The following is a 27,182-nucleotide window of genomic DNA, read 5'->3' as shown; positions in this document are numbered from 1 at the left end:
TTTGAGATGAAATTGCTAAGTCTTCAGCTAGATTTAGAGAGAATATTGGCAATATAAGGAACCATTGTTTTAGGTGCCTTATTCAACTTGTTTAAATAAGCCCTCCTATGAAGCTTTTTTTTAAAATAAAACTGTGCATATGTGTATGTAATGTAGTTTGTATTTGTTAATATACTCACCTACTACCACCTTCTCTGGGATGCATCACTGTTCTACTTCTCTTGTCAGTGATGTCACCGCTCTTTTGCATCTCCGGCTCTGTCAATGCTTTATGTGTGAGTGGAAAGTCTCTTTTACAATATAAGTCTATGGATCATTGTTCTGATGCTTCTTTGGCTTCCATTGTAAAAGCCAATTTTGATTCATGAGAGCAAAGTGTGACCCAGAGAGTCTGAAGAGCAATTTATATTGCATGGAAAGTAGAATTGGATTGTAGTTCAGTTGAGAACGGGAATTTCGATGAGTGTTTCTCTTCTCCCTTGTGCGATGATCTAATCGTCCTTTTGGTTTTAAAAACAGAAGGTCTCCCAAACATTATGTGATGTGCAATGGGCATTAGTCAGTGATCATACCATTTTAGAAAAAATCATTCAAAACATATTCATTGTAGAAGCATTGCAAACTAATAATTGTACCTTGGCCAATCTTCACAAGGCCTATGGAAATGATCATAAGGAGGGCCAAGATCTTGACATAGGTGAAGACATCTTGAACTCTTGTTCCCCATTTTACGTGGACACAGTTAACTAATGTTAAAGTGCCTAAATGTAAAACCAAATGGGTAAAAAATGTCAATGAATGGCCAAAAACTGTATTATATTTACTCTAAATTATTTTGCTTAACATATATTCCACAATAATTTTATAGCAACAAATAATAGTCATAATACTATAAATAGCATAAGTAGAACGCCCTAATTATTACTACACAAGATTATTTGCAGGTCATGTTGTGAAAAAATTAACGTCACTCATACAAGAAATTCTATATTCTAAAGTTGTATGCCCATATCAACTTAAACTTTACTTGTCTCATGTATTGGCGAAGGGAAATAGAGGTGTTCTGAATGCTTACATTACTTAGAATGGCAGGTGACCGGATCCAGCAAAATTCAAATTTGCCTGTTTGCACTGTTTTTCCTAGGAAATTTGGTTTCAGAGAAGTTATTATGCTCTGGGTTTTCTCTAGACCTCAGAGCATAATAAACATAAGATGTAAAAAATGAAAAAAATCCTTATACTTAACATACTGCTCACCTTAATGGCCCTTCACCACCACCCATCTGGTCCTCATTGCATCTTCAGATCCTTACTGCTTTCTCTGGAATTTCTGGACTTCTCACAATTAGCCTGTTCTTGTACTATTTTTTATTTCAAAAATTATGTTTTAAAGCTATTTTTTTCATTAACACATCCAAGAGCCATAACTGCAGCATTTCCAATGGGGTTTCCAGTCACTGTCCCTGCTTCCAGACTTCTTTTGCGTTTGTACACACTGTGCATGCGCCATTGATTGGACGGTGTACGATTGATTAGAAATACTGTCCCAACTGGTAACACCCAGATATATATACCCAGGTAAATATTTAGGAATGATAAAGGGACAGCACAGCACAAAGTTGATAGAAAAGATGTTCAAGAATTGTTATATTATGGAGAATACAAGTATTATGGAGAATAAGTATATATAGAGAATACAAATAGTTGACATATCAGGAACAATGACTTATGGGGTTGGTTTTTATGTATTTTTTATTTAAGAGTTTGATCTGGGGTCTGAAATTATTTAGGGATCAGATCTGGTTTCTGAAATATTTGAGGCATGATAAATTATTCTGGAGTCTGAATAATGAAAGGTTCTCGTCTGGTGTGTGAATTATAGTGTCAGGTTTGGAATCTGAATTAAAGCGGTTGTAAATTACTCGGGCAACCCCTTCTCAATCACTATGTTTCTCCAAGTAAAATAATAGCAGCTATACTCACCTCCAGTGCGGGTGCTGTTCCACGTGATGTACCACGATTACTGTGGCCAAACAGAGGCCATTTCATTCTCTCCTCCTTTAGATGCAACTGACATCCATAGGAGAAGAGAGAGCAGCCGCAGCTTTGGCTTCCACCGGATGTCAGTTACATTTAAAGGAGGAGAGAGTGAAGTGACCTCTGATTGGCTGCAAGGATCACCCCCCGGGAGAGCCAGTGCAGCCACCGCTGGAATAGCCCGCAGCAGAGTATAACTGTTATTATTTTACTTGGGGGAAATATAGTGAGTGATTAAGAAGAGGTTGTCTGAAAAGTGGGCAATCCTTTTAATTCCAACCCCAGATTTGGCATTATATTTAATTCAGACCCCAGACGAGACCCCCTTATTATTCAAACTCAAGCTCAGACCAGATCACCTAATTATTCTGACCTCTAAAATAATTAAGAACTTGAGTTGTCAGAGTAATGGTCTGAATTTTTTCTTGGGGTCTGGATTTTGGCTTAGGGGTCTGATTAATTTAGCAACTTCAATTCTTCTTTGACAGCTGTCTTAGTTCATATTGAATAATTGTGTATTTAATATTCTGCTTACAAATAAAAACAATTTTTTTTGTACAGTAATTTTTAAGTACCGAACTTGATATGAATTGTTTGTATTTTTAATTTTCTCTTAAAAAATAATCAGTACTAGTTTATGAGATAAGATTTTTTTTCAATGGCACAATAGTAATGGCTTATTGAGTAAGATTTAAACCATTTTTGGGGTTGGAGAGAGGATAATTTGGAAAAAACAAAAAACAGCAATTCTGCAATTGTTTATGTTGTTGACTATGCAGTGCAGATGACTTTTTTAACACCTTTGCAGATGAAAAACATTTTTCATAAAAGAGTTGTATTGATACAAACATAGAAGTCATCACTTTCTGAAAATAAAACTATTCAACATGATTGACTCATATTCATACTTACATATAGAAGCTGCTGCAATCAGTCTGACAGCTGCATAAGGGGGTTCACAAAGTGGGAAGATTGGTTGTACAATATAATTAGCAAATGTTATAGCAATAATTGCCTGCGAGGTGGGTTCTATAATCAATAACGAAGACCAGAGTCTGATGAAAGCGAGAAATCCTCCAAACACCTCGAGTATATAAGCATAACTTGCCCCAGACTTTATGATGGATGATCCAAGTTCTGCATAGCACAAAGCCCCAAACATAGAAAAGATCCCTCCTAGAGTCCATACAATCAGGGACAGTCCAAACGATTCACTGTACATCAGGACTCCCTTTGGAGACACAAAAATTCCAGATCCAATCATGTTTCCAACTATTAAGGAGACTCCATTGAACAGAGTGATTTCTTGCTTCATCTTCATTTTACTGTCCATATTTTCCACAGTTTTTTTACTTGAATCTGTTCCCATTTTTTCTTTATCTTCACCAATGTTATTATAGCAAAATAAAGTCCAGGGAGGTGCCATGGTCGATGTTCTTCACAGCTTTACAGGGAATAGGAAAAAATAGAATATTATCTTCATTTATCTGCCTGTAAACAGATTGTATTAGTGTGACCCAAGCAACATGATCCACAAAACCAGAGAGAACTTCGAATAGTCATGTTTCAAATTCTAAGAGCAGATGTGACCACTTCTAAGAATCAGCTTAGATAGTAAATAATGTGTTTACTAAACAGGCAACAATAAAATAACTTTTTGCAAAGTTCATAGATATTCTTACCCTCCTCCAAGTTATATTTTTCATTTGTTCAACGTTTCTTGTACTCAAAAGCCTCTATGTATATTATTATCTGGGGAGTATGCAGGGTATGATGAAAGTTACATTGGGAAAACCATGCCTATTCATTCATTATTTGTTACATAGCATTTATGCTGATAAACGCTACAAGGGCCACCTATGGGCCCCACAACCTGCCTGGGCCTTCTTCTTTCTCATGGCTGCTGTTAGTGGAGAGACACATGCAAGCACACTTTTCTCTCCTTTCCCAAATGTGGCTAATTATGAGGCCAGATTCTCAAGATTGTTACAGGTCCCATAGACAGTACCTGCATCTATCAGATATTTATAGTTAGTACTGTGGAAATGTCATAACTCTACTAAATAGGACAGCATGGTGGCTCAGCGGTTAGCATTACAGCCTGGGGTTCAAATTCCACCAAGGACAACATCTATAAGTAGTTTGAGAGCTCTCACCATGTTTGCATGGGCTTCCTCCTATTGATTTAAATAGGGGGCGAATGTGCAGTACTTGGCTGCGGCCACTATACAGTAGACACCGCTGTGCTATGCAGCTCTGCAACTGGTCAGTTCCAGCCTCCAACAATACCGAAAATAGCTGATGGGTGGGGGTGTTGGGTGTCGCGCCCCGACCGATCAGACATTAATGACGTATCCAAAGTATAGGCCATGAATGTTAAAGTTGTGGACAACCTCTTTAATCTTACCCACTGGCGGAAGTTGCACCAAATTCATTTAGACGCACAAACCTCTTCATGAATTGTCTTTAGACTTTTTATGAAATCAGAATTGTATTCCAGATATGACCTGGAGTAGATTTATGCTATAATTTGCAACTGCTTAATGCTAATTATAGTGACTTGTTAAGATACGTTCGCTTTTAGAACAAAAAAGTATACAAGGGCAAAATTCTACAAATTTTTACGCAACTATTTGTTGTGCAAAAATGTGCGACTTTTATATGGCGATTTTCTGGAGCAAAAGGCATTAGCAAATTAACTCATGGATCAGGAGTCCATGAGCTAATTTGCTAATTTTAAAATTAATTAGAAATCTATTACACCCTGCTGGCACAATTGCCAGTGTTGATGGGGCGCTTACTCAGTCAAATAGGTGTTCTCTTGCCAAATGTTTACATTTTGTAACCAGGTACATTCAAGACATTTTTCTAGAGCAGATTAAAAAAATTAAACAAACGTGATCGGTCACATTTATTCATATCTATTAGAGCCAAAATGAAAGTTCCAGCTGTTTTACTGGTAGATGTAAACTTCTGTACACCCACATACATTCTTTCTCCTGACCGTGAGAGCCAAAGTTTACTTATACTAATTAGCATCATAAATACATTTCTGGGACACATTCAATTTGTGAATTTTACAAGTCTGGTCTTTTGACATTATATCTTCATTAACCCACTATTGTTGTTCATTAATAAATGTAATATGCTTCTTAAAAAGAAACATGTTGGGAAAGTACAATAATTGCATTACTAACATTGTATCATGTACACTTTGGGTATTATACTTTACTTGATTAACAACAGGAAATACAGCAACAGTGGAATTTAAAACATAACTTTTACTAATATTGGATAAAAGTCACAACGGTGTCACCCAAAGTGATATAAAAATAAGGGGCAAGGTCCCCACCAAGAGACCTGCAGCGGACCCCCGTTAGGATTCAAAACAACTCCGCCTGCAATAGCAAAAGCGGAATGTATGCAGACCAACGTGAGGTTTAAACCATAGCTGCCAAAGACATATACATATGAATAGCAGAACCGTATCTCATACAATTGGTTGCACGTAAAACAATTATCGCTGTATAGGAAAGATGGCACCTATAATGATGCTACAAATAATTGTTAGAATGAAAACAGAAAAGGAACAATCTCACCAATTCCAAGATGCGTGAGCAGGAGCACCGGAAAACCTCTGGTCAGGAAATGATCCGGGACTTGATGAAAAGGGACGATAATACCCTGTCATTCCCTATGGGGCTACCGGTAAGCTATCCCCAGAGCTCCTGCCCTTACAAGGGCAGTCCACATCTACCCCTGTAATAGAATGCCCTGCACTCTCCCTGTGTTCAGTCCCCCTCTGAGTTATGAAGCCTAGAGGAGGGACTTTTATCCAATATTAATAAATATTTATCCAATATTAGTAAAAGTTATGTTTTAAATTTCACTGTTGCTGTATTTCCTATCTTATTTAGTGGGTTTTTCTGTTCAAAGCTTAAAAATTAAGTACAGATTGTGCTATATTTGTTGATTAACAACATACTAACAGTTGCAAGCAAGGCAACCTACAAACCTGGATTAGTTACACCAGTATTGTTAGGAGGAATGGGCCAAACTTCCAACCAACTATTGTGAGAAGCTTGTGGAAGGAGATCTCAAACATTTGACCCAAGTCATTCAGTTTAAGGACAATGGTACCAAATACTAATGAAATGTATGTAAACTTTTGACTTTGCAGTAAGTAATAAAAATGCCTAAAAACATTCTCTCTCTCTCATGATTCTGGCATTTGGCAAATATTAATAATTAAAATAATCCTAATTGACCTAAAACAGGAAAGATTTATTCTGATTTCATGTCAGATATTGAGAAAAACATGCAGATGTGTCTTTTTATATAGTGTATGTAAAACTTCTGGTTTCAACTGTAACTGTTTCCTGGTCCACGTATTACTCTGTATTAATGTTCTAAAGCATCAGTGCATAAAAAACAGCTACACATCCGGATTCCTCATAGAGAAGGCAGAGATAAATCAGTGATCAGGAGGCATAAATGCTAATCTATGCATTCCAGATCACTGACAGTGCTTCCTCCTCCCTCCTAGCAATCATGTGATCGCTGAATGCAGGGAGGGAACAGGAATTGCTACGTTATAACAAACCAATATTAGCTACTAGATGGTGGCCCGATTCTAACGCATCAGGTATTCTAGAATTTGTATGTATGTATGTATGTATGTATATAGCAGCCACATAGTATATAGCACAGGCCACGTAGTATATAGGAGCCATGTAGTATATAGCAGACAAATACTACGTGGCCTGTACTATATACTATGTGGCTGCTATATACATACATATTCTAGAATACCCACTGCGTTAATACAGGCCACGCAGTATATAACAGTGGCCACTGGGTTGAGCGACTTTCATTTTTTTAAGGTCGAGTCGGGTTTTGTGAAACCCGACTTTGTCCAGAGTCGAGTCGAGTGCAGTCGGCCGATAATCGCTAAAAGTCGGGGATCGACCGAAACACGAAACCCAATGCAAGTCAATGGGGAAGCATAGTCGGCAGTGAGTGGAGGCCAGGAAAACACCTACAGTGCCCATTTTAATGCCAAAAACATCCATTCTTGTTTCTGAAGCTTGTCAATCTTAATTAACTTTATAATAATAGTTGTTCAATGGAACTTGGGGGTCATTTGGCAATTTTGTGGGGGGTAGGGCTGGTTCAAGGTTTTAGTGGGCCCAGGAATCGTGGACTACGTCACGGCGGTGGAGCAGGGAGAGGAAAGTATTTCAACGTTGCAAGTGCTGTGATCCTGAGCAAGCAGGGGGGCACACTTGTTCGCATTGGCACTGGCACAGGGCCCCTCAAAGTACAGCGGTGTGTTTGCACGGCGGGGGCGCCTCCCACCAGCAGCGACACTTTTGCGTACTCTGAGGGGCCCTGTGCCAGTGACATCGCCAACGAGTATGCCCCCCCACCTGATGAAGGAACCTGCACTTTCATCTGCACCTTCCTCTTTGTCCCTGTGTAAGGTGGTATAACATGCGGGAAGGGGAACCTTACTTTCAGCAGGGTCAGATTCTGGCTGTGTAGAGTGCAAGGGGAATGTAGTGGTCTAGGTCAATGTACCAGCAGACTCATCTAGCAGTGGCTGGGCAATGGGCAGGATGAGGAGGAAACAGATATAGGGCCAAAGAATAAAGTAGGCTAAATGCAGTTCAAAATTGGTAACAGGACAGGACTAAACAGGCGGCATTGCTTTGTTCAGTGGAGTAGCAAACCCAGGAGCAGCAGACACTGTTTTAAGGGCCCAACCACACTAGTAGGCCAAATGCAGTTTAATATCTGATATTATAGGCCCAAAGCCAGAAGGTTGAAGCTCAGCTTTATTCAGTTGAGGGCAAACACCAGGGAGTGGCAGACACCGTTAGTAGGCCCTAACCACTAATTTTTAAAATAACAGCACTTAATGAGAGCCAGAAGGTTGAAGCTCAGCTTTATTCAGTTGAGGGCAAACACCAGGGAGGGGCAGACACCGTTAGTAGGCCCTAACCACCAATTTTTAAAATAGCAGCACTTAATGAGAGCCAGAAGGTTGAAGCTCAGCTTTATTCAGTTGAGGGCAAACACCAGGGAGGGGCAGACACCGTTAGTAGGCCCTAACTACCAATTTTTAAAATAACAGCACTTAATGAGAGCCAGAAGGTTGAAGCTCAGCTTTATTCAGTTGAGGAAAAACACCAGGCAGGGGCAGACACCGTTAGTAGGCCGTAACCAAAGTTGAAGGCCAAATGCAGTTTAATATCTGATACTATAGGCCCAAAGCCAGAAGGTTGAAGCTCAGCTTTATTCAGTTGAGGGCAAACACCAGGGAGGGGCAGACACCGTTAGTAGGCCCTAACCACCAATTTTTGAAATAACAGCACTTAATGAGAGCCAGAAGGTTGAAGCTCAGCTTTATTCAGTTGAGGAAAAACACCAGGGAGGGGCAGACACCGTTAGTAGGCCCTAACCACCAATTTTTAAAATAACAGCACTTAATGAGAGCCAGAAGGTTGAAGCTCAGCTTTATTCAGTTGAGGAAAAACACCAGGGAGGGGCAGACACTGTTAGTAGGCCCTAACCACCAATTTTTGAAAACACAGCACTTAATGAGGGCCAGAAGGATGAAGCTCAGCTTTATTCAGTTGAGGACAAACACCAGGCAGGGGCAGACACCGTTAGTAGGCCGTAACCAAAGTTGAAGGCCAAATGCAGTTTAATTTCTGATACTATAGGCCGAAAGCCAGAAGGTGGAAGCTCCGATTTAGACAGTGGAGGACAATTTGAATTAGGGACTGCAGACAGACTTAGTAGGCTGTCCCCTGTGGACCATGCATCCAACACATTAACCCATTGCGCCGTAATGGACACGTAATCTTCCGTGTTCATGCCTACAGGTCCATGCATCTGTTGTCAGGTGCACCTTTGTACTCACAGATTGCCAGAGTGCATGGACAATGCGGTCTTTTACATGCTGGTGGAGGGTTGGGATGGCTTTTCTCGCAAAAGAAGTGTCGACTGGTTAGCTTGTAGCGTGGTACAGCGTAGTCCATCATGGCCTTATTAATAGTAAATAAAATATATAACTAGGCTCTATGAACTTTTAAATAGGTTCCAGGGGTACACGGGCAGCATTGGTGTGGTCAGTGGAGGAGTATTGCAAGTAGGGGCCGCAGACAGGCTCACAAAGGCCTAAAATAACAAACAGTAGGCAGTCATGGCAGTTTTACATTGGTTACATGGATACACAGGCAGGCAGCATTGTGGTCAGTGGAGGAGTATTGCAAGCAGGGGCCGCAGACAGGCTCACAAAGGCCTAAAATAACAAACAGTAGGCAGTCATGGCAGTTTTACATCGGTTACATGGATACACAGGCAAGCAGCATTGTGGTCAGTGGAGGAGTATTGCAAGTAGGGGCCGCAGACAGGCTCACAAAGGCCTAAAATAACAAACAGTAGGCAGTCATGGCAGTTTTACATCGGTTACATGGATACACAGGCAGGCAGCATTGTGGTCAGTGGAGGAGTATTGCAAGTAGGGGCCGCAGACAGGCTCACAAAGGCCTAAAATAACAAACAGTAGGCAGTCATGGCAGTTTTACATCGGTTACATGGATACACAGGCAGGCAGCATTGTGGTCAGTGGAGGAGTATTGCAAGTAGGGGCCGCAGACAGGCTCACAAAGGCCTAAAATAACAAACAGTAGGCAGTCATGGCAGTTTTACATCGGTTACATGGATACACAGGCAGGCAGCATTGTGGTCAGTGGAGGAGTATTGCAAGTAGGGGCCGCAGACAGGCTCACAAAGGCCTAAAATAACAAACAGTAGGCAGTCATGGCAGTTTTACATCGGTTACATGGATATACAGGCAGGCAGCATTGTGGTCAGTGGAGGAGTATTGCAAGTAGGGGCCGCAGACAGGCTCACAAAGGCCTAAAATAACAAACAGTAGGCAGTCATGGCAGTTTTACATCGGTTACATGGATACACAGGCAGGCAGCATTGTGGTCAGTGGAGGAGTATTGCAAGTAGGGGCCGCAGACAGGCTCACAAAGGCCTAAAATAACAAACAGTAGGCAGTCATGGCAGTTTTACATCGGTTACATGGATACACAGGCAGGCACTCCAGGCAGCATTGTGGTCAGTGGAGGAGTATTGCAAGTAGGGGCCGCAGACAGGCTATCAAAGGCCTAAAATAACAAACAATAGGCTCATGGCAGTTTTACATCGGTTACATGGATGCACAGGCAGGCAGCATTGTGGTCAGTGGAGGAGTAATGCAAGTAGGGACGGCAGACAGGCTATCAAAGGCCTAAAATAACAAACAATAGGCTCATGGCAGTTTTACATCGGTTACATGGATACACAGGCAGGCAGCATTGTGGTCAGTGGAGGAGTATTGCAAGGAGTGTCTGACACAGTTAGTACTCCAAAAAAATAAATAGATGTTAATGTCTCGCAAAACAACTATAAGTAAAAAAAGGGTGGCATGCTTAGGTACAGGGGTGGGCTCATCTGCAGAGTTTATGACAAAGTAATTTGGCAGTAAATTAGTATTTACTGGTGTCAATATAGGACACTGACCCAGACTACTTTAACTAGCATCATAGATGCAAACAAATTGGTATTGTTTGTCAGTGCCAGGCATTGAATGATGTCAGTGCATAGACTAAACATTGGTGGAGCTGTGCGAGATAATTTTGCACGTGGTAGAGCACAGTTTGAGCTGGGGGGGGGGAACTCTCTTGTGGCCGGCGGTACCGCCCCAGGGCCCCTCATGTTACAACGGTGTGTCTGACGTTGGGTGCGCACCACCACCGCCAGAGACACTACATTGTACTATGAGGGACCCAGTGGCAATGCCGTCAACCAAAAGCGGGCACACCCGCCTCCTCAGACAATCAGCACTGTAACGGGTGCTTGCGCCAAGTGGCGAGACAACGGCCCCGTGGGGGGATTTTTCCCATTGGGGGAGGTGTAAACATGTCGTATGCTGGACAAACAGCTGCTGCAAATTAACAGATTGGAACACTCAGTAAGACCAGTCCACAAGCAAGACCTTTTTATAGGAAAGCTAGGTGTCAGCCAGGAAAGGTGGGGCAAAATAATTTGAAATCCAGGAGTGGTTCATTTTAATGAAGGTGAGATCATCCACATTTTGGGTAGCCAGACGAGTCCTTTTTTCGGTTAATATTGAACCAGCAGCACTGAATACTTTTTCTGATAGCACACTAGCTGCTGGGCAAGCAAGCTCCTGCAATGCATATTCTGCCAATTCAGGCCAGGTGTCTAATTTTGATGCCCAGTAATCAAATGGGAATGACGGTTGAGGGAGAACATCGATAAGGGAAGAAAAATAGTTAGTAACCATACTGGACAGATGTTGTCTCCTGTCACTTTGAATAGATGCTGCAGTACCTGTCCTGTATGCGGTCGTTGCGAAATCACTCCACAACCTGGTCAGAAAACCCCTCTGTCCAACGCCACTTCTGATCTGTGCACCTCTAACACCTCTGCCATGTAGCCCCCTGCAGCTTGTGTGAGAACCATCACCGGCGCTGTGTGCTGGGAATGCCTGAATCAAATGGTCTACAAGAGTAGCTTGTTTGGTTGCTAAGATTTGTTCGAGGTTCTCATGTGGCATAATATTTTGCAATTTGCCTTTATAGCGAGGGTCAAGGATGCAGGTCAACCAGTAATCGTCATCGCTCATCATTTTAGTAATGCGTGGGTCCTTTTTGAGGATACGTAAGGCATAATCCGCCATGTGGGCCAAAGTTCCTGTTGGCAAATCTGCGGTTGTGCTGGTTTGAGGGGCAGTTACAGGCAAATCTACGTCACTTGTCTCCCTTAAAAAAACAGAACCCGGCCTTGCAACGCCACTAATTTCTGTTGGCCCAGGAGAAGCTTCCTCATTAAAAACGTACTCATCCACATCATCCTCCTCATCCTCCTCCTCCTCTTCGCCCGCTACCGCGTCCTCTACACGGCCCTGACCAGACAATGGCTGACTGTCATCAAGGCTTTCCACTTCCTCTGCTGCAGACGCCTGCTCCTTTATGTGCGTCAAGCTTTGCATCAGCAGACGCATTAGGGGGATGCTCATGCTTATTATGGCGTTGTCTGCACTAACCAGCCGTGTGCATTCCTCAAAACACTGAAGGACTTGACACAGGTCTTGTAGCTTCGACCACTGCACACCTGACAACTCCATGTCTGCCATCCAACTGCCTGCCCGTGTATGTGTATCCTCCCACAAAAACATAACAGCACGCCTCTGTTCGCACAGTCTCTGAAGCATATGCAGTGTGGAGTTCCACCTTGTTGAAATGTCGATGATTAGGTGATGCTGGGGAAGGTTCAAAGACCGCTGATAGTTCTGCATACAGCTGGAGTGTACGGGCGAACGGCGGATATGCGAGCAAAGTCTGCGCACTTTGAGGAGCAGGTCGGGTAACCCTGGGTAACTTTTCAGGAAGCACTGCACCACCAGGTTTAAGGTGTGAGCCAGGCAAGGAATGTGTTTCATTTGGGAAAGGGCTATGGCAGCCATGAAATTCCTTCCGTTATCACTCACAACCTTGCCTGCCTCAAGATGTACAGTGCCCAGCCATGACTGAGTTTCATTCTGCAAGAACTCTGACAGAACTTCCGCGGTGTGTCTGTTGTCGCCCAAACACTTCATTGCCAATACAGCCTGCTGACGCTTGCCACTAGCTGTCCCATAATGGCACACCTGGTGTGCAACAGTGGCAGCTGCGGATGGAGTGGATGTGCGACTGCGGTGTGTGGACGAGCTCTCGCTTCTGCATGAGGATGAGGAAGAGGAGGAGGGGGGGCGAACGCCTACAGCCAACTCTTTCCTTGACCGTGGACTAGGCAAAACTGTCCCAATATTGCTGTCCCCTGTGGACCCTGCATCCACCACATTCACCCAGTGTGCCGTGATGGACACGTAACGTCCCTGGCCATGCCTACTGGTCCAGGCATCTGTTGTCAGGTGCACCTTTGTAGTCACAGACTGCCTGAGTGCATGGACGATGCGGTCTTTAACATGCTGTTGGAGGGCTGGGATGGCTTTTCTAGAAAAGAAGTGCCGACTGGGTAGTTCGTAGCGTGGTACAGCGTAGTCCATCAGCGCTTTGAAAGCTTCGCTTTCACCTAACCGGTAGGGCATCATCTCTAATAAGATTAGTCTAGCAATGTGGGCGTTCAAACCCTGTGTACGCGGATGCGAGGATGAGTACTTCCTTTTCCTAACAAGAGTCTCATGTAGGGTGAGCTGGACTGGAGAGCTGGAGATCGTGGAACTACCGGTGGTGCCGGTGGACATGGGTGACTGAGAGAGGGTTGGAGATGGTATTCTTGCCGGTGCCCTACATGCAGTGTTTCCTACTACTAACCTGGTGATTCCCTGACTGCTTTGGCCTGGCGACGAAAGCTGCACAGATACTGCAGGTGGTGTGGGAAATGGTCGGCTTACAGGGAGGGAAGGGATGTAGCATTGCTGACTAGCTTCATTGGCCGAGGGTGCTGCAACCTTTAGGGACGTTTGGTAGTTAGTCCAGGCTTGCAAATGCATGGTGGATAAATGTCTATGCATGCAACTTGTATTTAGACTTTTAAGATTCTGACCTCTGCTTAAGGTTGTTGAACATTTTTGACAGATGACTTTGTGCTGATCATTTGGATGTTGTTTAAAAAAATGCCAGACTGCACTCTTTCTACTATCGGATACCTTTTCAGGCATTGCAGACTGAGCTTCTTTAACCAGATGGCCACGCTGTCCTCCAACTGGTTTTGGTTTTGCCACGCGTTTTTGGCCAGATACGGGCCCGGTAAATGGAACCTGTTGTGATGTTGATGCCTGCTGCGGCTCCTCCTCCTCCGCTTCAGAACTACTGCCGCCTGCACCCTGTTCCCCCAATGGCTGCCAATCGGGGTCCACAACTGGGTCATCTATGACCTCCTCTTCTATGTTGTGTGCGATTTCGTCTGTGTCACCGTGTAAGCCGGTGGTATAGCGTCCGTGACAGGGCACCATAGTCTCCGCTGGGTTTGATTCTGCCTCAGTACACTGCGAGGGCAATGTTCTGGTCTGAGTCAAAGGAACAGCATAGTAATCTGGCTGTGGCTGTGCATCTGTGCACTCCATGTCCGATTCAACTTCTAATGGACATGGCCTGTTAACTGTTTCACTGTCTAACCCAGGAACGGTATGTGTAAAGAGCTTCATGGAGTAACCCGTTGTGTCTCCTGACACATCCTTCTCTCTTGTTCTGGGTGAAGAAGACAAGGAAGCGACTTGTCCCTGACCGGGAGCATCCACTGACGATGCACTGCTCTGACATTTGGCACTTTGCGAGGAGGAGGCGAAAGAGCTAGAGGCAGAGTCAGCAATGAAAGCCAATACTTGTTCCTGCTGCTCCGGCTTCAAAAGTGGTTTTCCTACTCCCAGAAAAGAGAGCGTTCGAGGCCTTGTGTAGCCAGACAACGAACCTGGCTCAACAACTCGAGACTTAGGTGCTGTACTGCTTTTACCACGACCACCTGATGCTCCACCACCACTACCATCATTACCAGCTGACAATGACCGCCCACGGCCACGACCTCTTCCACTAGACTTCCTCACTGCTTGCAAAACGTAACCAAAGTAACACTATTTGTTACTGTAAAACAACTTATAAGGTGAACTCAAACTTCTGTAGGATTTATATATACCTTTATAGGTGTCTGACACTGAAAGGAAAATCAGGCCCAATGTTACACACTAGGTTTTCTGTGGCCCAATAATTTGAGACAGATGGCACACACAGGCCCAGCACTCAAGCAGAAATGCCAATCTTAATCTCCCACTATTTTTTTTTTTTCTGGGAGAATTTAACCTAAAAAAAAAAAAAAAGGCCCAGTATTACACAGTGTTTTCAGTGGCACACAATGAGAGAGAGATGCCACACACAGCAATGGCACGGAGGCAGACTTGCCAATATTTATCTCCCAATAATTTTTTTTTTTTTTAAAGGGAGAATGTACCCCCCCCAAAAAAAATGGCCAACTATTACACAGTGTTTTCAGTGCCACACAATGAGAGAGAGATGCCACACACAGCAATGGCACGGAGGCAGACTTGCCAATATTTATCTCCCAATAATTTTTATTTTTTTTTAAAAGGGAGAATGTACCCCCCCCAAAAAAAATGGCCAAGTATTACACAGTGTTTTCGGTGCCACACAATGAGAGAGAGATGCCACACACAGCAATGGCACGGAGGCAGACTTGACAATATTTATCTCCCAATAATTTTTTTTTTGGAAAAGGGAGAATTTAGAAAAAAAAAAAAAGGCCAAGTATTACACAGTGTTTTCGGTGCCACACAATGAGAGAGAGATGCCACACACAGCAATGGCACGGAGGCAGACTTGACAATATTTATCTCCCACTAATTTTTTTTTTGGAAAAGGGAGAATTTAGAAAAAAAAAAAAAAAAAAGGCCAAGTATTACACAGTGTTTTCGGTGCCACACAATGAGAGAGAGATGCCACACGCAGCAATGGCACGGAGGCAGACTTGCCAATATTTATCTCCCTGCAGTTATCTCAGAAAAGTATGGCAGGCAGCTGTAAAAAGGACTGCTGCACACAAAAGTGTGGACAAACACACAAGATAGCTGTGCAGAAAGGAAGGAAAAACAGGATTTGTGCTTTGAAAAAAGCAGTTGGTTTACACAGCGGCGTACACACAAAGCAACGCAGCTATCAGGGAGCCTTCTAGGGCAGCCCAATGAGCTACAGCGCTGAGGAAAAAAAAATGTAGCTTCCACTGTCCTGCAAACAAAAGGTGGTATTGGACAGTGGAAATCGCTACAGCACAAACGGTTTGTGGCTTTATGTACCCTGCCTATCACTATCCCTGCTTCCGAAGAAGCTGCAGCAACCTCTCCCTACGCTCAGATCAGCAGCAGTAAGATGGCGGTCGGCGGGAACGCCCCTTTATAGCCCCTGTGACGCCGCAGAAAGCAAGCCAATCACTACAATGCCCTTCTCTAAGATGGTGGGGACTGAGATCTATGTCATCACGCTGTCCACACTCTGCGTCGACCTTCATTGGCTGAGAAATGGCGCTTTTAGCGTCATTGAAACGCGACTTTGGCGCGAAAGTCGCGTACCGCATGGCAGACCCCACACAGGGATCGGCTCGGTTTCATGAGACGCCGACTTTGCCAAAAGTCGGCGACTTATGAAAATGAACGATCCGTTTCGCTCAACCCTAGTGGCCACGCAGTATATAACACAGCCCACGTACTATATAACACAGCCCACGCAGTATATAGCAGCCAGGCAGTATATAGCACAGCCCCCGCAGTATATAACACTGGCCATGTAATATATAGCACAGCCCACGCAGTACATAGCAGCCATGCAGTATATAGCACAGCCTCTGCAGTATATAACACTGGCCACGTAATATATAGCACAGCCCACGCAGTACATAGCAGCCATGCAGTATATAGCACAGCTCCCGCAGTATATAACACTGGCCCTGTAAAATATAGCACAGCCCACGCAGTATATAGCAGCCACGCAGTATATAGCACAGCCCCCGCAGTATATAACACTGGCCACGTAATATATAGCAAAGCCCATGCAGTACATAGCAGCCACGCAGTATATAGCACAGCCCCCGCAGTATATAACACTGGCCACATAATATATAACAGCCCACGCACAGCCCATGCAGTACATAGCAGCCACGCAGTATATAGCACAACCCCCGCAGTATATAACACTGGCCACGTAATATATAACACAGCCCATGCAGTATATAGCAGCCACGCAGTATATAACATAGCCACGTTAGTATATAGCACAGAGATGTAGTATATAACAGAGCCCACGCAGTATTTAATACAGCCCACGTAGTATATAGCAATTTGGGCACTATATGCGTGGTTAAAAAAGACTTAAAATAAAAAATAAACATATACTCACCTTCCGAAGGCCCCTTGAAATCCTGGCCCTGTGTGCGGTGCACGCGGCAGCTTCCGGTCCCAGGGTTGGTATGAGCGGAGGACCTGTGATGACGTCGCGGTCACATGACCGTGACGTCATGAAAGGTCCTTCTCGCATAGCATCCTTGGCACCGGAACCTGCCGCTTGCACTGCCGAGGACAGCGGGCGACGTCGGAGGGTGAGAATAACCTTTTTTTTATTATTCTTATTTGCATACGCAGCATCAATAGTAAAAAGTTGGTCACACAGGATTAATAGCTGCATAACCGGAGTGCGTTACTCCACGCTCCGGTAACGCTGGCATTAACCCTGTGTGAGGGCTGACTGGAGGGGTGTATGGAGCGGGCACTGACTGCGGGGAGGAAAGAGTGGCCATTTTGCCGCCGGACTGTGCCCGTCACTGATTGGTCGTGGCAATGGTTGTGGGCGTTTTGCCATGACCAATCAGCGACTTGGATTCCATAACAGATAGAGGCCGCGACCAATGAATATCTGTGACAGACAGACAGACAGAAGGACAGACAGAAAGACGGATGTGACCCTTAGACAATTATATAGTAGATGAAGTGTAGCCAGGAAGCTGAATTTGCCCTGTGACTGGGCTGTCGTTTTATAATGGAAATATTTAAGGCTACTTTCACACTAGTGTCATGCACTGCACGTCACTATGCGTCGTTTTGTAGAAAAAAGTATCCTGCAAAAGTGCTTGCAGGATGCTTTTTTTCTCCATAGACTCGCATTAGCGACGAAGTGCGATGCATTGACACACGTCGCAACCGTCGTGCGACGGTTGCGTCGTGTTGCGTCGGTCCGTTGCCACCAAAAAATGTTGCATGTAACATTTTTTGGTGCGTTGTGACCATCTTTTCCGCCCCCGCCTGCCCGCACCTCACAATGGGGCAGCGGATGCATTGAAAAATTGCATGCGCTGCCCCCGTTGTGCGGCACTTGCACAGTATGCATCAGTACGTCGCAACGTCGCATTGCTGGACAAAGGATGTAACAACAGCTGCAAAGCAGGATTGAATGTTTTTGGTTTTTTTTGTTTTTTTACTTAGCTTCTCCATTGCAGAGATATTAGCAATAAAAGTAGCTGGAACATAATGAGTTAACACTTGTTAAGCCCAAGTGGGTGGTATTAGATAGGTTTCATTGAAGACACGTACTTCTTTTCTTTTTATGAGTTGCCCAATCAGGGTCGGACTGACCCACGAGGAAGATTGACAGTCATCTTGTGTTTCTTCCATTTTGTAAGAATTGTGACAACAATTGTTGCCTTCTCACCAATCTGCTTGCCTACCGTGCTGTAGCCCACCCCAGGTCTAACATTTTGTCTCGGGTATCCTTAGACAGCCCTTTGTTCTTGGCCATGGTGGAGCAGTGTGATTCATTGAGTGTGTGAACAGGTGTCTTTTATACTGGTAATGACTTCAAACAAGTGCTATTAATACAGGTAATGAGTGCAGAGTAGGAGGGCTTCTTAAAGAAAATCTAACAGGTCTGTGAGAGCCAGAATTCTTGCTGGTTTGTAGGTAATCAAATACTTATTTCAATGCAATAAAATGCAATTTCATTATTTAACCTGTTTCTGTCATCGGACGTACTATTCCATCCATGTGGGGTGGGCCCTACTTCCTAAGGACGGAATAGTACGTCCAGCTCGATCGGCCGCGCTCACGGGGCGAGCGCGGCCGATCGCGGACGGGTGTCAGCTGACTATCGCAGCTGACATCCGGCACTATGTGCCAGGAGCGGTCACGGACCGCCCCCAGCACATTAACCCCCGTCACACTGAGATCAAACATGATCGCAGTGTTCCGGCGGTATAGGGAAGCATCGCACAGGGAGGGGGCTCCCTGCATGCTTCCCTGAGACGATCGGTACAAGGGTATGTGCTCACCTTGCACCGAGCGTCTCCTCCCTGCAGTCCCCGGATCCAAAATGGCCACGGGGCTGCATCCGGGTCCTGCAGGGAGGTGGCTTCACAGCGCCTGCTCAGAGCAGGTTCCGGGAAGCCTCCCTGCTGTGCTGTGTGATCGCCGATCTGACACAGTGCACAGCAAAGTGTCAGATCAGCGATCTGTCACTTTGCTGTGATGCCACCCCTTGGGGCAAAGTAAAAATGTAAAAAAAAAAAAATTGCATGTGTAAAAAAAAAAAAAATTCTTAAATAAATAATATTAATAATAAAAAATATTGTTCCAATAAATACATTCCTTTAGCTAAATAAAAATAAAAAAAACAATAAAAGTACACATATTTAGTATCGTCGCGTCCGTAACTAACTGGCCTATAAAAATGTCCTACTAGTTAACCCCTTCAGTGAACACCGTAAAAAAAAAAACAGGCAAAAAACAATTATTATCATACCGCCAAACAAAAAGTGGAATAACATGCGATCAAAAAGACGGAAATAAATAACCATGGTACTGCTGAAAACGACATCTTGTCCCTCAAAAAACGAGCCACAATACAGCATCATCAGTGAAAAAATAAAAAAGTTATAGTCCTCATAATAAAGCGATGCAAAAATAATTATTTTTTCTATAAAATAGTTTTTATCGTATAAAAGCGCCAAAATATAAAAAAATGATATAATGAGATATCACTGTAATTGTACTGGCCTAAAGAATAAAACTGCTTTATCCATTTTACCAAACGCGGAACGGTATAAGCGCCCCCTCAAAAGAAATTCATGAATAGCTGGTTTTTTGTCATTCTGCCTCACAAAAATCGGAATAAAAAGCGATCAAAAAATGTCACATGCCCGAAAATGTTACCAATAAAAACGGGAACTCGTCCCGCAAAAAACAAGACCTCACATGACTCTGTGGACCAAAATATGGAAAGATTATAGCACTCAAAATGTGGTGATGCAAAAAACATTTTTTGCAATAAAAAGCGTCTTTTAGTGTGTGACGGCTGCCAATTATAAAAATCCGCTAGAAAACCCGCTATAAATAGTAAATCAAACCCCCCCTTCATCACCCCCTTAGTTACGAAAAATTAAAAAAATGTATTTATTTCCATTTTCCCATTAGGGTTAGGGTTAGGGCTAGGGTTAGGGCTAGGGTTAGGGTTAGGGCTAGGGTTAGGGTTAGCGCTAGGGTTAGGGCTAGGGTTAGGGTTAGAGCTAGGGTTAGGGCTAGGGTTAGAGTTGGGGCTAGGGTTAGGGCTACAGTTAGGGTTAGGTTTGGGGCTAAAGTTAGGGTTAGGGTTTGGATTACATTTACAGTTGGGAATAGGGTTGGAATTAGGGTTAGGGGTGTGTCAGGGTTAGGGGTGTGGTTAGGGTTACAGTTGAGATTAGGGTTAGGGGTTAGTGTTGAGCATTCCGATACCACAAGTATCGGGTATCGGCCGATACTTGCGGTATCGGAATTCCGATACCGAGATCCGATACTTGCCGCATATCGGATACCGGAATCGGAAGTTCACAGGATTCAAACTGCACGAATTCAGCCAATGAGGAATGATTCTGAGTGTGGGCACATCCTGTTCAGCATGGTGGGCATGTAACTACTGGCAGGGCTGTGATTGGCTGCTGAAATGATGTCATGCTGCAGTTTAAAAGTCGCTGGCGCCATTTTGCGCTCACTCTGCTGTGAATTCAGTTAATGACAGGACGCTGTGTGCTGACTGAGGGCCAGTTGAGATAGCGATTTGCTTCATTGTTCTTTTCCAAGGCTAATTTAGCAACCGCTGTGTTCACCTACTAATCACCTTGCTTTTGCCTTGCAGCGCTATTTTCACAGCGATCTGCAAGGTCTGTGTGGGTGTGTGTGTGAGTGCAGCCCACTCTCTAGTCTGTGTGCAGCCATAGGCCATAGCTGGTTGTATTCAGTTCAGGGAGGGTGTTGTGAATTCCGTTCTCAGGCTCCCTCCTGTGGTCATGAATGGTACTTTGTTGAGTTCTGTTCGTGGGCTCCCTCTGGTGGCTTTGAGTGATACTGCTGGTCTTTAGCTGGGCTCCCAGCTGCCTCGTTTTCTGCTATGCTGGCTGCCTATTTAACTCCACCTAGATCTTTACTTGTTGCCAGCTGTCGTTGTATTCAGTATTGGTTCAGATCTCTCTGGGACTTCCCTTGTGACCTGTCTCCTCCAGGAGAAGCTAAGTTCATGCTAGTTCATTTTTTGCTCATTGCTTTTGAAAATGTCTCTCAGTATATGATAAGTTCAGTCTAGCTTGCTTATATGCTATTTTCCTGCTTGCTAGAAGCTCTGGGGTGCAGAGTTGCGCCCTCACATCGTGAGTCGGTGTGAGCGTCTTTTTGTATTCTCTGCGTGGATATTTTTGTAGTATTTTATACTGACCGCACAGTTCCCTTGCTATCTTCTTACTATTTAGTATTAGTGGGCCTCATTTGCTAAAACCTGTTTTCATTCCTATGTTTGTATTTTCCTCTTAACTCACCGTCATTATTTGTGGGGGGCTGACTTTACTTTGGGGACATTTCTCTGAGGCAAGGGAGGCTTTGTTTCTCTCTAGGGGTAGCTAGCTCTCAGGCTGTGAAGAGGCGTCTAGGGAGAGTTAGGTACGCTCCACGGCTGCCTATAGTGTGTGTGATAGGATCAGGGTTGCGGTCAGTAAAGTTTCCACATCCCCTGAGCTTGTCCTATATTTTTGGTTTACCTATCAGGTCATTTCAAGTGTTCCTAACCACCAGGATCATAACAGTACAGCTGGCCTAGAAAGTGTTAATACATCGCAAAAGAGGGATAAGAGAAGTTCTGAGCTCATTTTTTTTTCTCTGTAGTGTGTTTTACCTCTCTCCTCCCCTTAATCTCTGGGTGGTTCAGGACTCAGCTGCAGATATGGATATTCAGAGTCTGTCCTCTAGTGTGGATCATCTCACTGCAAGGGTACAAGGCATTCAGGATTATGTAGTTCGGAATCCTATGTTAGAGCCTAGAATACTAATTCCTGATTTGTTTTCTGGAGATAGATCCAAGTTTTTGAATTTCAAAAATAATTGCAAATTGTTTCTTGCTTTGAAACCCCGCTCCTCTGGTGACCCTACTCAGCAAGTTAAAATTATTATTTCTTTGTTACGTGGTGACCCTCAAGATTGGGCATTTTCCTTGGCGCCGGGAGATCCTGCATTGCTAAATGTGGATGCGTTTTTTCTGGCGCTTGGATTGCTTTATGAGGAACCTAATTTAGTAGACCAGGCAGAAAAAATCTTGCTGGCTTTGTCTCAGGGTCAGGATGAAGCGGAGGTTTACTGCCAGAGGTTTAGGAAGTGGTCTGTGCTCACACAATGGAATGAGTGTGCCCTGGCAGCGATTTTCAGAAAGGGTCTTTCTGAAGCCCTTAAGGATGTTATGGTGGGGTTCCCCATGCCTGCAGGTCTGAATGAATCAATGTCCTTGGCCATTCAGATTGATCGGCGTTTGCGGGAGCGCAAACCTGTGCACCATCTGGCGGTGTTCTCTGAGCAGAAGCCTGAGTCTATGCAATGTGGTAGGATTCTGACTAGAATTGAACGGCAAAATCACAGACGTCAGAATGGGTTGTGTTTTTACTGTGGTGACTCCACTCATGCTATCTCTGATTGTCCTAAGCGCACTAAACGGTTCGCTAAGTCTGTCACCATTGGTACTGTACAGCCTAAATTTATTTTGTCTGTTACTTTGATTTGCTCTCTGTCATCCTACTCTGTTATGGCTTTTGTGGATTCAGGCGCTGCCCTGAATTTGATGGATTTGGATTTTGCCAGGCGCTGTGGTTTTTTCTTGGAGCCTTTGCAAGTCCCTATTCCACTAAGGGGAATTGATGCTACGCCATTGGCCAAGAATAAGCCTCAGTACTGGACTCAAGTGACCATGTGCATGACTCCTGCACATCAGGAGGATATTCGCTTTCTGGTATTACATAATTTGCATGATATTGTCGTCTTGGGGTTGCCATGGCTGCAGGTTCATAATCCAGTTTTGGATTGGAAATCGATGTCTGTGTCTAGTTGGGGTTGTCAAGGGGTACATGGCGATGTTCCTTTGGTGTCAATTGCTTCTTCTACTCCTTCTGAAGTCCCTGAATTTTTGTCGGATTACCAGGATGTATTTGATGAGCCCAAATCCAGTGCCCTACCTCCTCATAGGGATTGTGATTGTGCTATAAATTTGATTCCTGGTAGTAAGTTCCCTAAGGGTCGACTTTTTAATTTATCTGTGCCAGAACATGCCGCTATGCGGAGTTATATAAAGGAGTCCTTGGAGAAAGGGCATATTCGCCCGTCCTCGTCACCCTTGGGAGCAGGGTTCTTTTTTGTGGCCAAGAAGGATGGTTCTCTGAGACCCTGTATAGATTATCGCCTTCTTAATAAAATCACGGTCAAATTTCAGTACCCTCTGCCTCTGCTGTCCGATCTGTTTGCTCGGATTAAGGGGGCATTTAACAGCATTTAATACGCCCGAAGGCCATTTTGCGTACTTGGTGATGCCATTTGGGCTTTCTAATGCCCCTTCTGTGTTTCAGTCCTTTATGCACGACATCTTTCGAGAGTATCTGGATAGATTAATGATTGTATACCTGGATGATATTCTGGTCTTTTCTGATGATTGGGAATCTTATGTGAAGCAGGTCAGGATGGTATTTCAGGTCCTGCGTGCTAATGCCTTGTTTGTGAAGGGCTCTAAATGTCTCTTCGGAGTCCAGAAGGTTTCCTTTTTGGGCTTTATTTTTTCCCATTCTACTATCGAGATGGATCCAGTTAAAGTCCAGGCCATTTATGATTGGACTCAACCTACATCTGTGAAGAGTCTTCAGAAGTTCCTAGGCTTTGCTAATTTTTACCGTCGCTTCATCACTAATTTTTCCAGTGTGGTTAAGCCGTTGACTGATCTGACCAAAAAGGGTGCTGATGTGACGAATTGGACTCCTGCGGCCGTTGAGGCCTTTCAGGAGCTGAAACGTCGGTTTTCTTCGGCTCCTGTCTTGCGTCAGCCGGATGTTTCTCTCCCTTTTCAGGTCGAGGTTGATGCTTCTGAGATTGGAGCAGGGGCTGTCTTATCTCAGAGAAGCTCTGATGGCTCTGTGATGAAGCCATGTGCTTTCTTTTCTAGAAAGTTTTCGCCTGCCGAGCGTAATTATGATGTTGGTAATCGGGAGTTGTTGGCAATGAAGTGGGCATTTGAGGAGTGGCGACATTGGCTTGAGGGAGCCAAACATCGTGTGGTGGTCTTGACGGATCACTAGAATTTGATTTATCTGGAGTCGGCCAAGCGGCTAAATCCTAAACAGGCTCGATGGTCGCTGTTTTTCTCCCGTTTCGATTTCGTGGTTTCGTACCTTCCGGGCTCTAAGAATGTGAAGGCTGATGCCCTTTCTAGGAGTTTTGTGCCTGACTCTCCTGGAGATTCAGAGCCGGCTTGTATCCTCAGAGAGGGGGTGATTCTGTCTGCCATCTCCCCTGATTTGCGGCGGGTGCTGCAGGAGTTTCAGGTCGATAGACCTGACCGTTGTCCACCGGAGAGACTGTTTGTCCCTGATAGATGGACCAGTAAAGTTATTTCCGAGGTTCATTGTGCAGTGTTGGCGGGTCATCCTGGGATTTTTGGTACCAGAGATTTGGTAGCTAGGTCTTTTTGGTGGCCTTCCTTGTCGCGGGATGTGCGTTTGTTGTGAATTTGGATTCTGGGCTCCCCCGGTGGCTACTGGTGGAATTGAACTTGTGACATCATCTTCCCTGTTCACCTGTTCTGATTAGATCTGGGTGTCGCTATATAACCTGGCTTCTCTGTTAGATGCTTGCCGGTCAACAATGTTATCAGAAGCCTCTCTGTGCTTGTTCCTGCTCCCAGACATCTACTAGATAAGTTGGACATTCGTCCATGTTTTGTTTTTGTATTTTGGTTCCAGTTCACAGCTGCAGTTTCGTTACTGTGTCTGGAAAGCTCTTGTTGATCAGGAATTGCCACTCTGGTATTATGAGTTAATGCCAGAGTCCTAAAGTAATTTCTGGATGTGTTTTGTTAGGGTTTTCTACTGACCATGAAAGTATGCTTTCTGTCTTCTGCTATCTAGAAAGCGGACCTCAAATTTCCTAAAACTATTTTCCTGCTGCGTTTGTTGTTTCATCTCATATCACCGCCAATATATGTGGGGGGCTTCTGTCTCCTTTTTGGGCATTTCTCTAGAGGTGAGTCAGGTCTTATATTTCCCTCTGCTAGCATTATTTAGTTCTCCGGCCGGCGCTGGGCATATAGGGATAAAAAGTAGGACATGCTACCTGGCTACTTCTAGATGATGCGGTAGGTTTAGTTCATGGTCAGTACAGTTACATCTTCCAAGAGCTTGTTCCTATTGAGGCTTATGCTAGTTCTCTGGCCATGGAGATCATGACAGTTTGACCGGCCCACTAAAGGGTTAAAATCCTTGGCTGAGAAAGGAGAGAAATAAGAAGTCTGCTGAGAATTTTTTTTTTTTTTTTTTTTTCTCTAGTTGTGAGTGTGCTCTTAATTGGATCACTTGCCAGTCTGTCTATGCTGCAGTCTTTCTTTTTTTTTTCTCTCCTTCTAATCTTTGAATGGCTCTATGTTCACCTGTCTATAATGGATCTACAGAGTGTAACTGCAGGTTTGAATAATCTCGCCACGAAAGTACAAAGTTTGCAAGATTTTGTTGTTCATGCTCCGGTATCAGAGCCGAGAATTCCTTTGCCGGAATTCTTCTCAGGGAATAGATCTAGCTTTCAGAATTTTAGAAATAATTGTAAGTTATTTTTGTCCCTGAAATCTCGTTCTGCTGGAGACCCTGCACAGCAGGTTGGGATTGTGATTTCCTTGCTCCGCGGCGACCCTCAAGATTGGGCTTTTGCATTGGCACCAGGGGATCCTGCGTTGCGCAATGTGGATGCGTTTTTTCTGGCCTTGGGCTTGCTTTATGAGGAACCTCATTTGGAACTTCAGGCAGAAAAAACTTTGATGTCCCTATCGCAGGGGCAAGATGAAGCTGAAATTTACTGCCAAAGATTCCGTAAATGGTCTGTGCTTACTCAGTGGAATGAGTGCGCCTTGGCGGCTACTTTCAGAGAGGGTCTTTCTGATGCCATTAAGGATGTTATGGTGGGGTTCCCTGTGCCTGCAAGTCTGAATGAGTCCATGACAATGGCCATTCAGATCGATAGGCGTCTGCGGGAGCGCAAACCAGTGCACCATCTGGCGGTGTCCACTGAGAAGACGCCAGAAAACATGCAGTGTGATAGAATTCTGTCCAGAAGCGAGCGGCAGAATTTTAGACGGAAAAATGGGTTGTGTTTCTATTGTGGGGATTCTACTCATGTTATATCAGCATGCTCTAAGCGTACTAAAAAGCTTGTTAAATCCGTTCCCATTGGCACTTTACAGTCTAAATTTATTTTGTCTGTGACCCTGATTTGCTCTTTGTCATCTATTACTACGGACGCCTATATCGACTCTGGCGCCGCGTTGAGTCTTATGGATTGGTCCTTTGCCAATCGTTGTGGGTATGATTTAGAGCCTTTGGAGACTCTTATTCCTCTGAAGGGGATTGACTCCACCCCATTGGCTAATAATAAACCACAATACTGGACACAAGTGACTATGTGTATTAATCCGGATCACCAGGAGACTATTCGTTTTCTGGTGCTGTATAATCTACATGATGATTTGGTGCTGGGATTGCCATGGCTGCAGTCTCACAACCCAGTCCTTGACTGGAGAGCTATGTCTGTGTTGAGCTGGGGATGTAAGGGGACTCATGGGGACGTACCTTTGGTGTCCATTTCATCATCTATTCCCTCTGAAATCCCTGAGTTCCTGTCTGATTATCGTGACGTCTTTGAAGAACCCAAGCTGGGTTCATTACCTCCGCACCGGGAGTGCGATTGTGCTATAGATTTAATTCCGGGTAGTAAATACCCAAAGGGTCGTTTATTTAATCTGTCTGTGCCTGAACATACTGCTATGCGAGAATATATAAAGGAGTCCTTGGAAAAGGGACATATTCGTCCATCGTCATCTCCCTTAGGAGCCGGTTTTTTCTTTGTGTCAAAAAAAGACGGCTCTTTGAGACCATGTATTGATTATCGGCTTTTGAATAAAATCACGGTTAAATATCAATACCCATTGCCGTTGCTGACTGATTTGTTTGCTCGCATAAAGGGGGCCAAGTGGTTC

At 44.3% G+C, this 27,182-nt stretch overlaps 1 protein-coding gene across 1 annotated transcript in view; it reads right to left on the bottom strand.

The window, feature by feature from the left end:
* The window catches only part of LOC143782867 (Y+L amino acid transporter 2-like), an 86,227-nt gene that overhangs the window by 38,946 nt on the left and 20,099 nt on the right, over nucleotides 1-27,182 (bottom strand). The window contains exons 2-3 of the mRNA XM_077270789.1: nucleotides 2,950-3,481; nucleotides 636-761 (exon numbers count right to left, since the gene is read on the bottom strand). Of these exons, the coding sequence (XP_077126904.1) occupies nucleotides 636-761; nucleotides 2,950-3,463 (640 nt within the window). The 5' untranslated portion in view covers nucleotides 3,464-3,481. The remainder of the gene's footprint in view (nucleotides 1-635; nucleotides 762-2,949; nucleotides 3,482-27,182) is intronic.

Source organism: Ranitomeya variabilis, chromosome 6 (assembly GCF_051348905.1).
Source record: "Ranitomeya variabilis isolate aRanVar5 chromosome 6, aRanVar5.hap1, whole genome shotgun sequence".
NCBI lineage: Eukaryota > Metazoa > Chordata > Amphibia > Anura > Dendrobatidae > Ranitomeya > Ranitomeya variabilis.
Note: the sequence above shows the minus strand (reverse complement) of the source record. Positions and strands in the feature narration are given on the sequence as shown.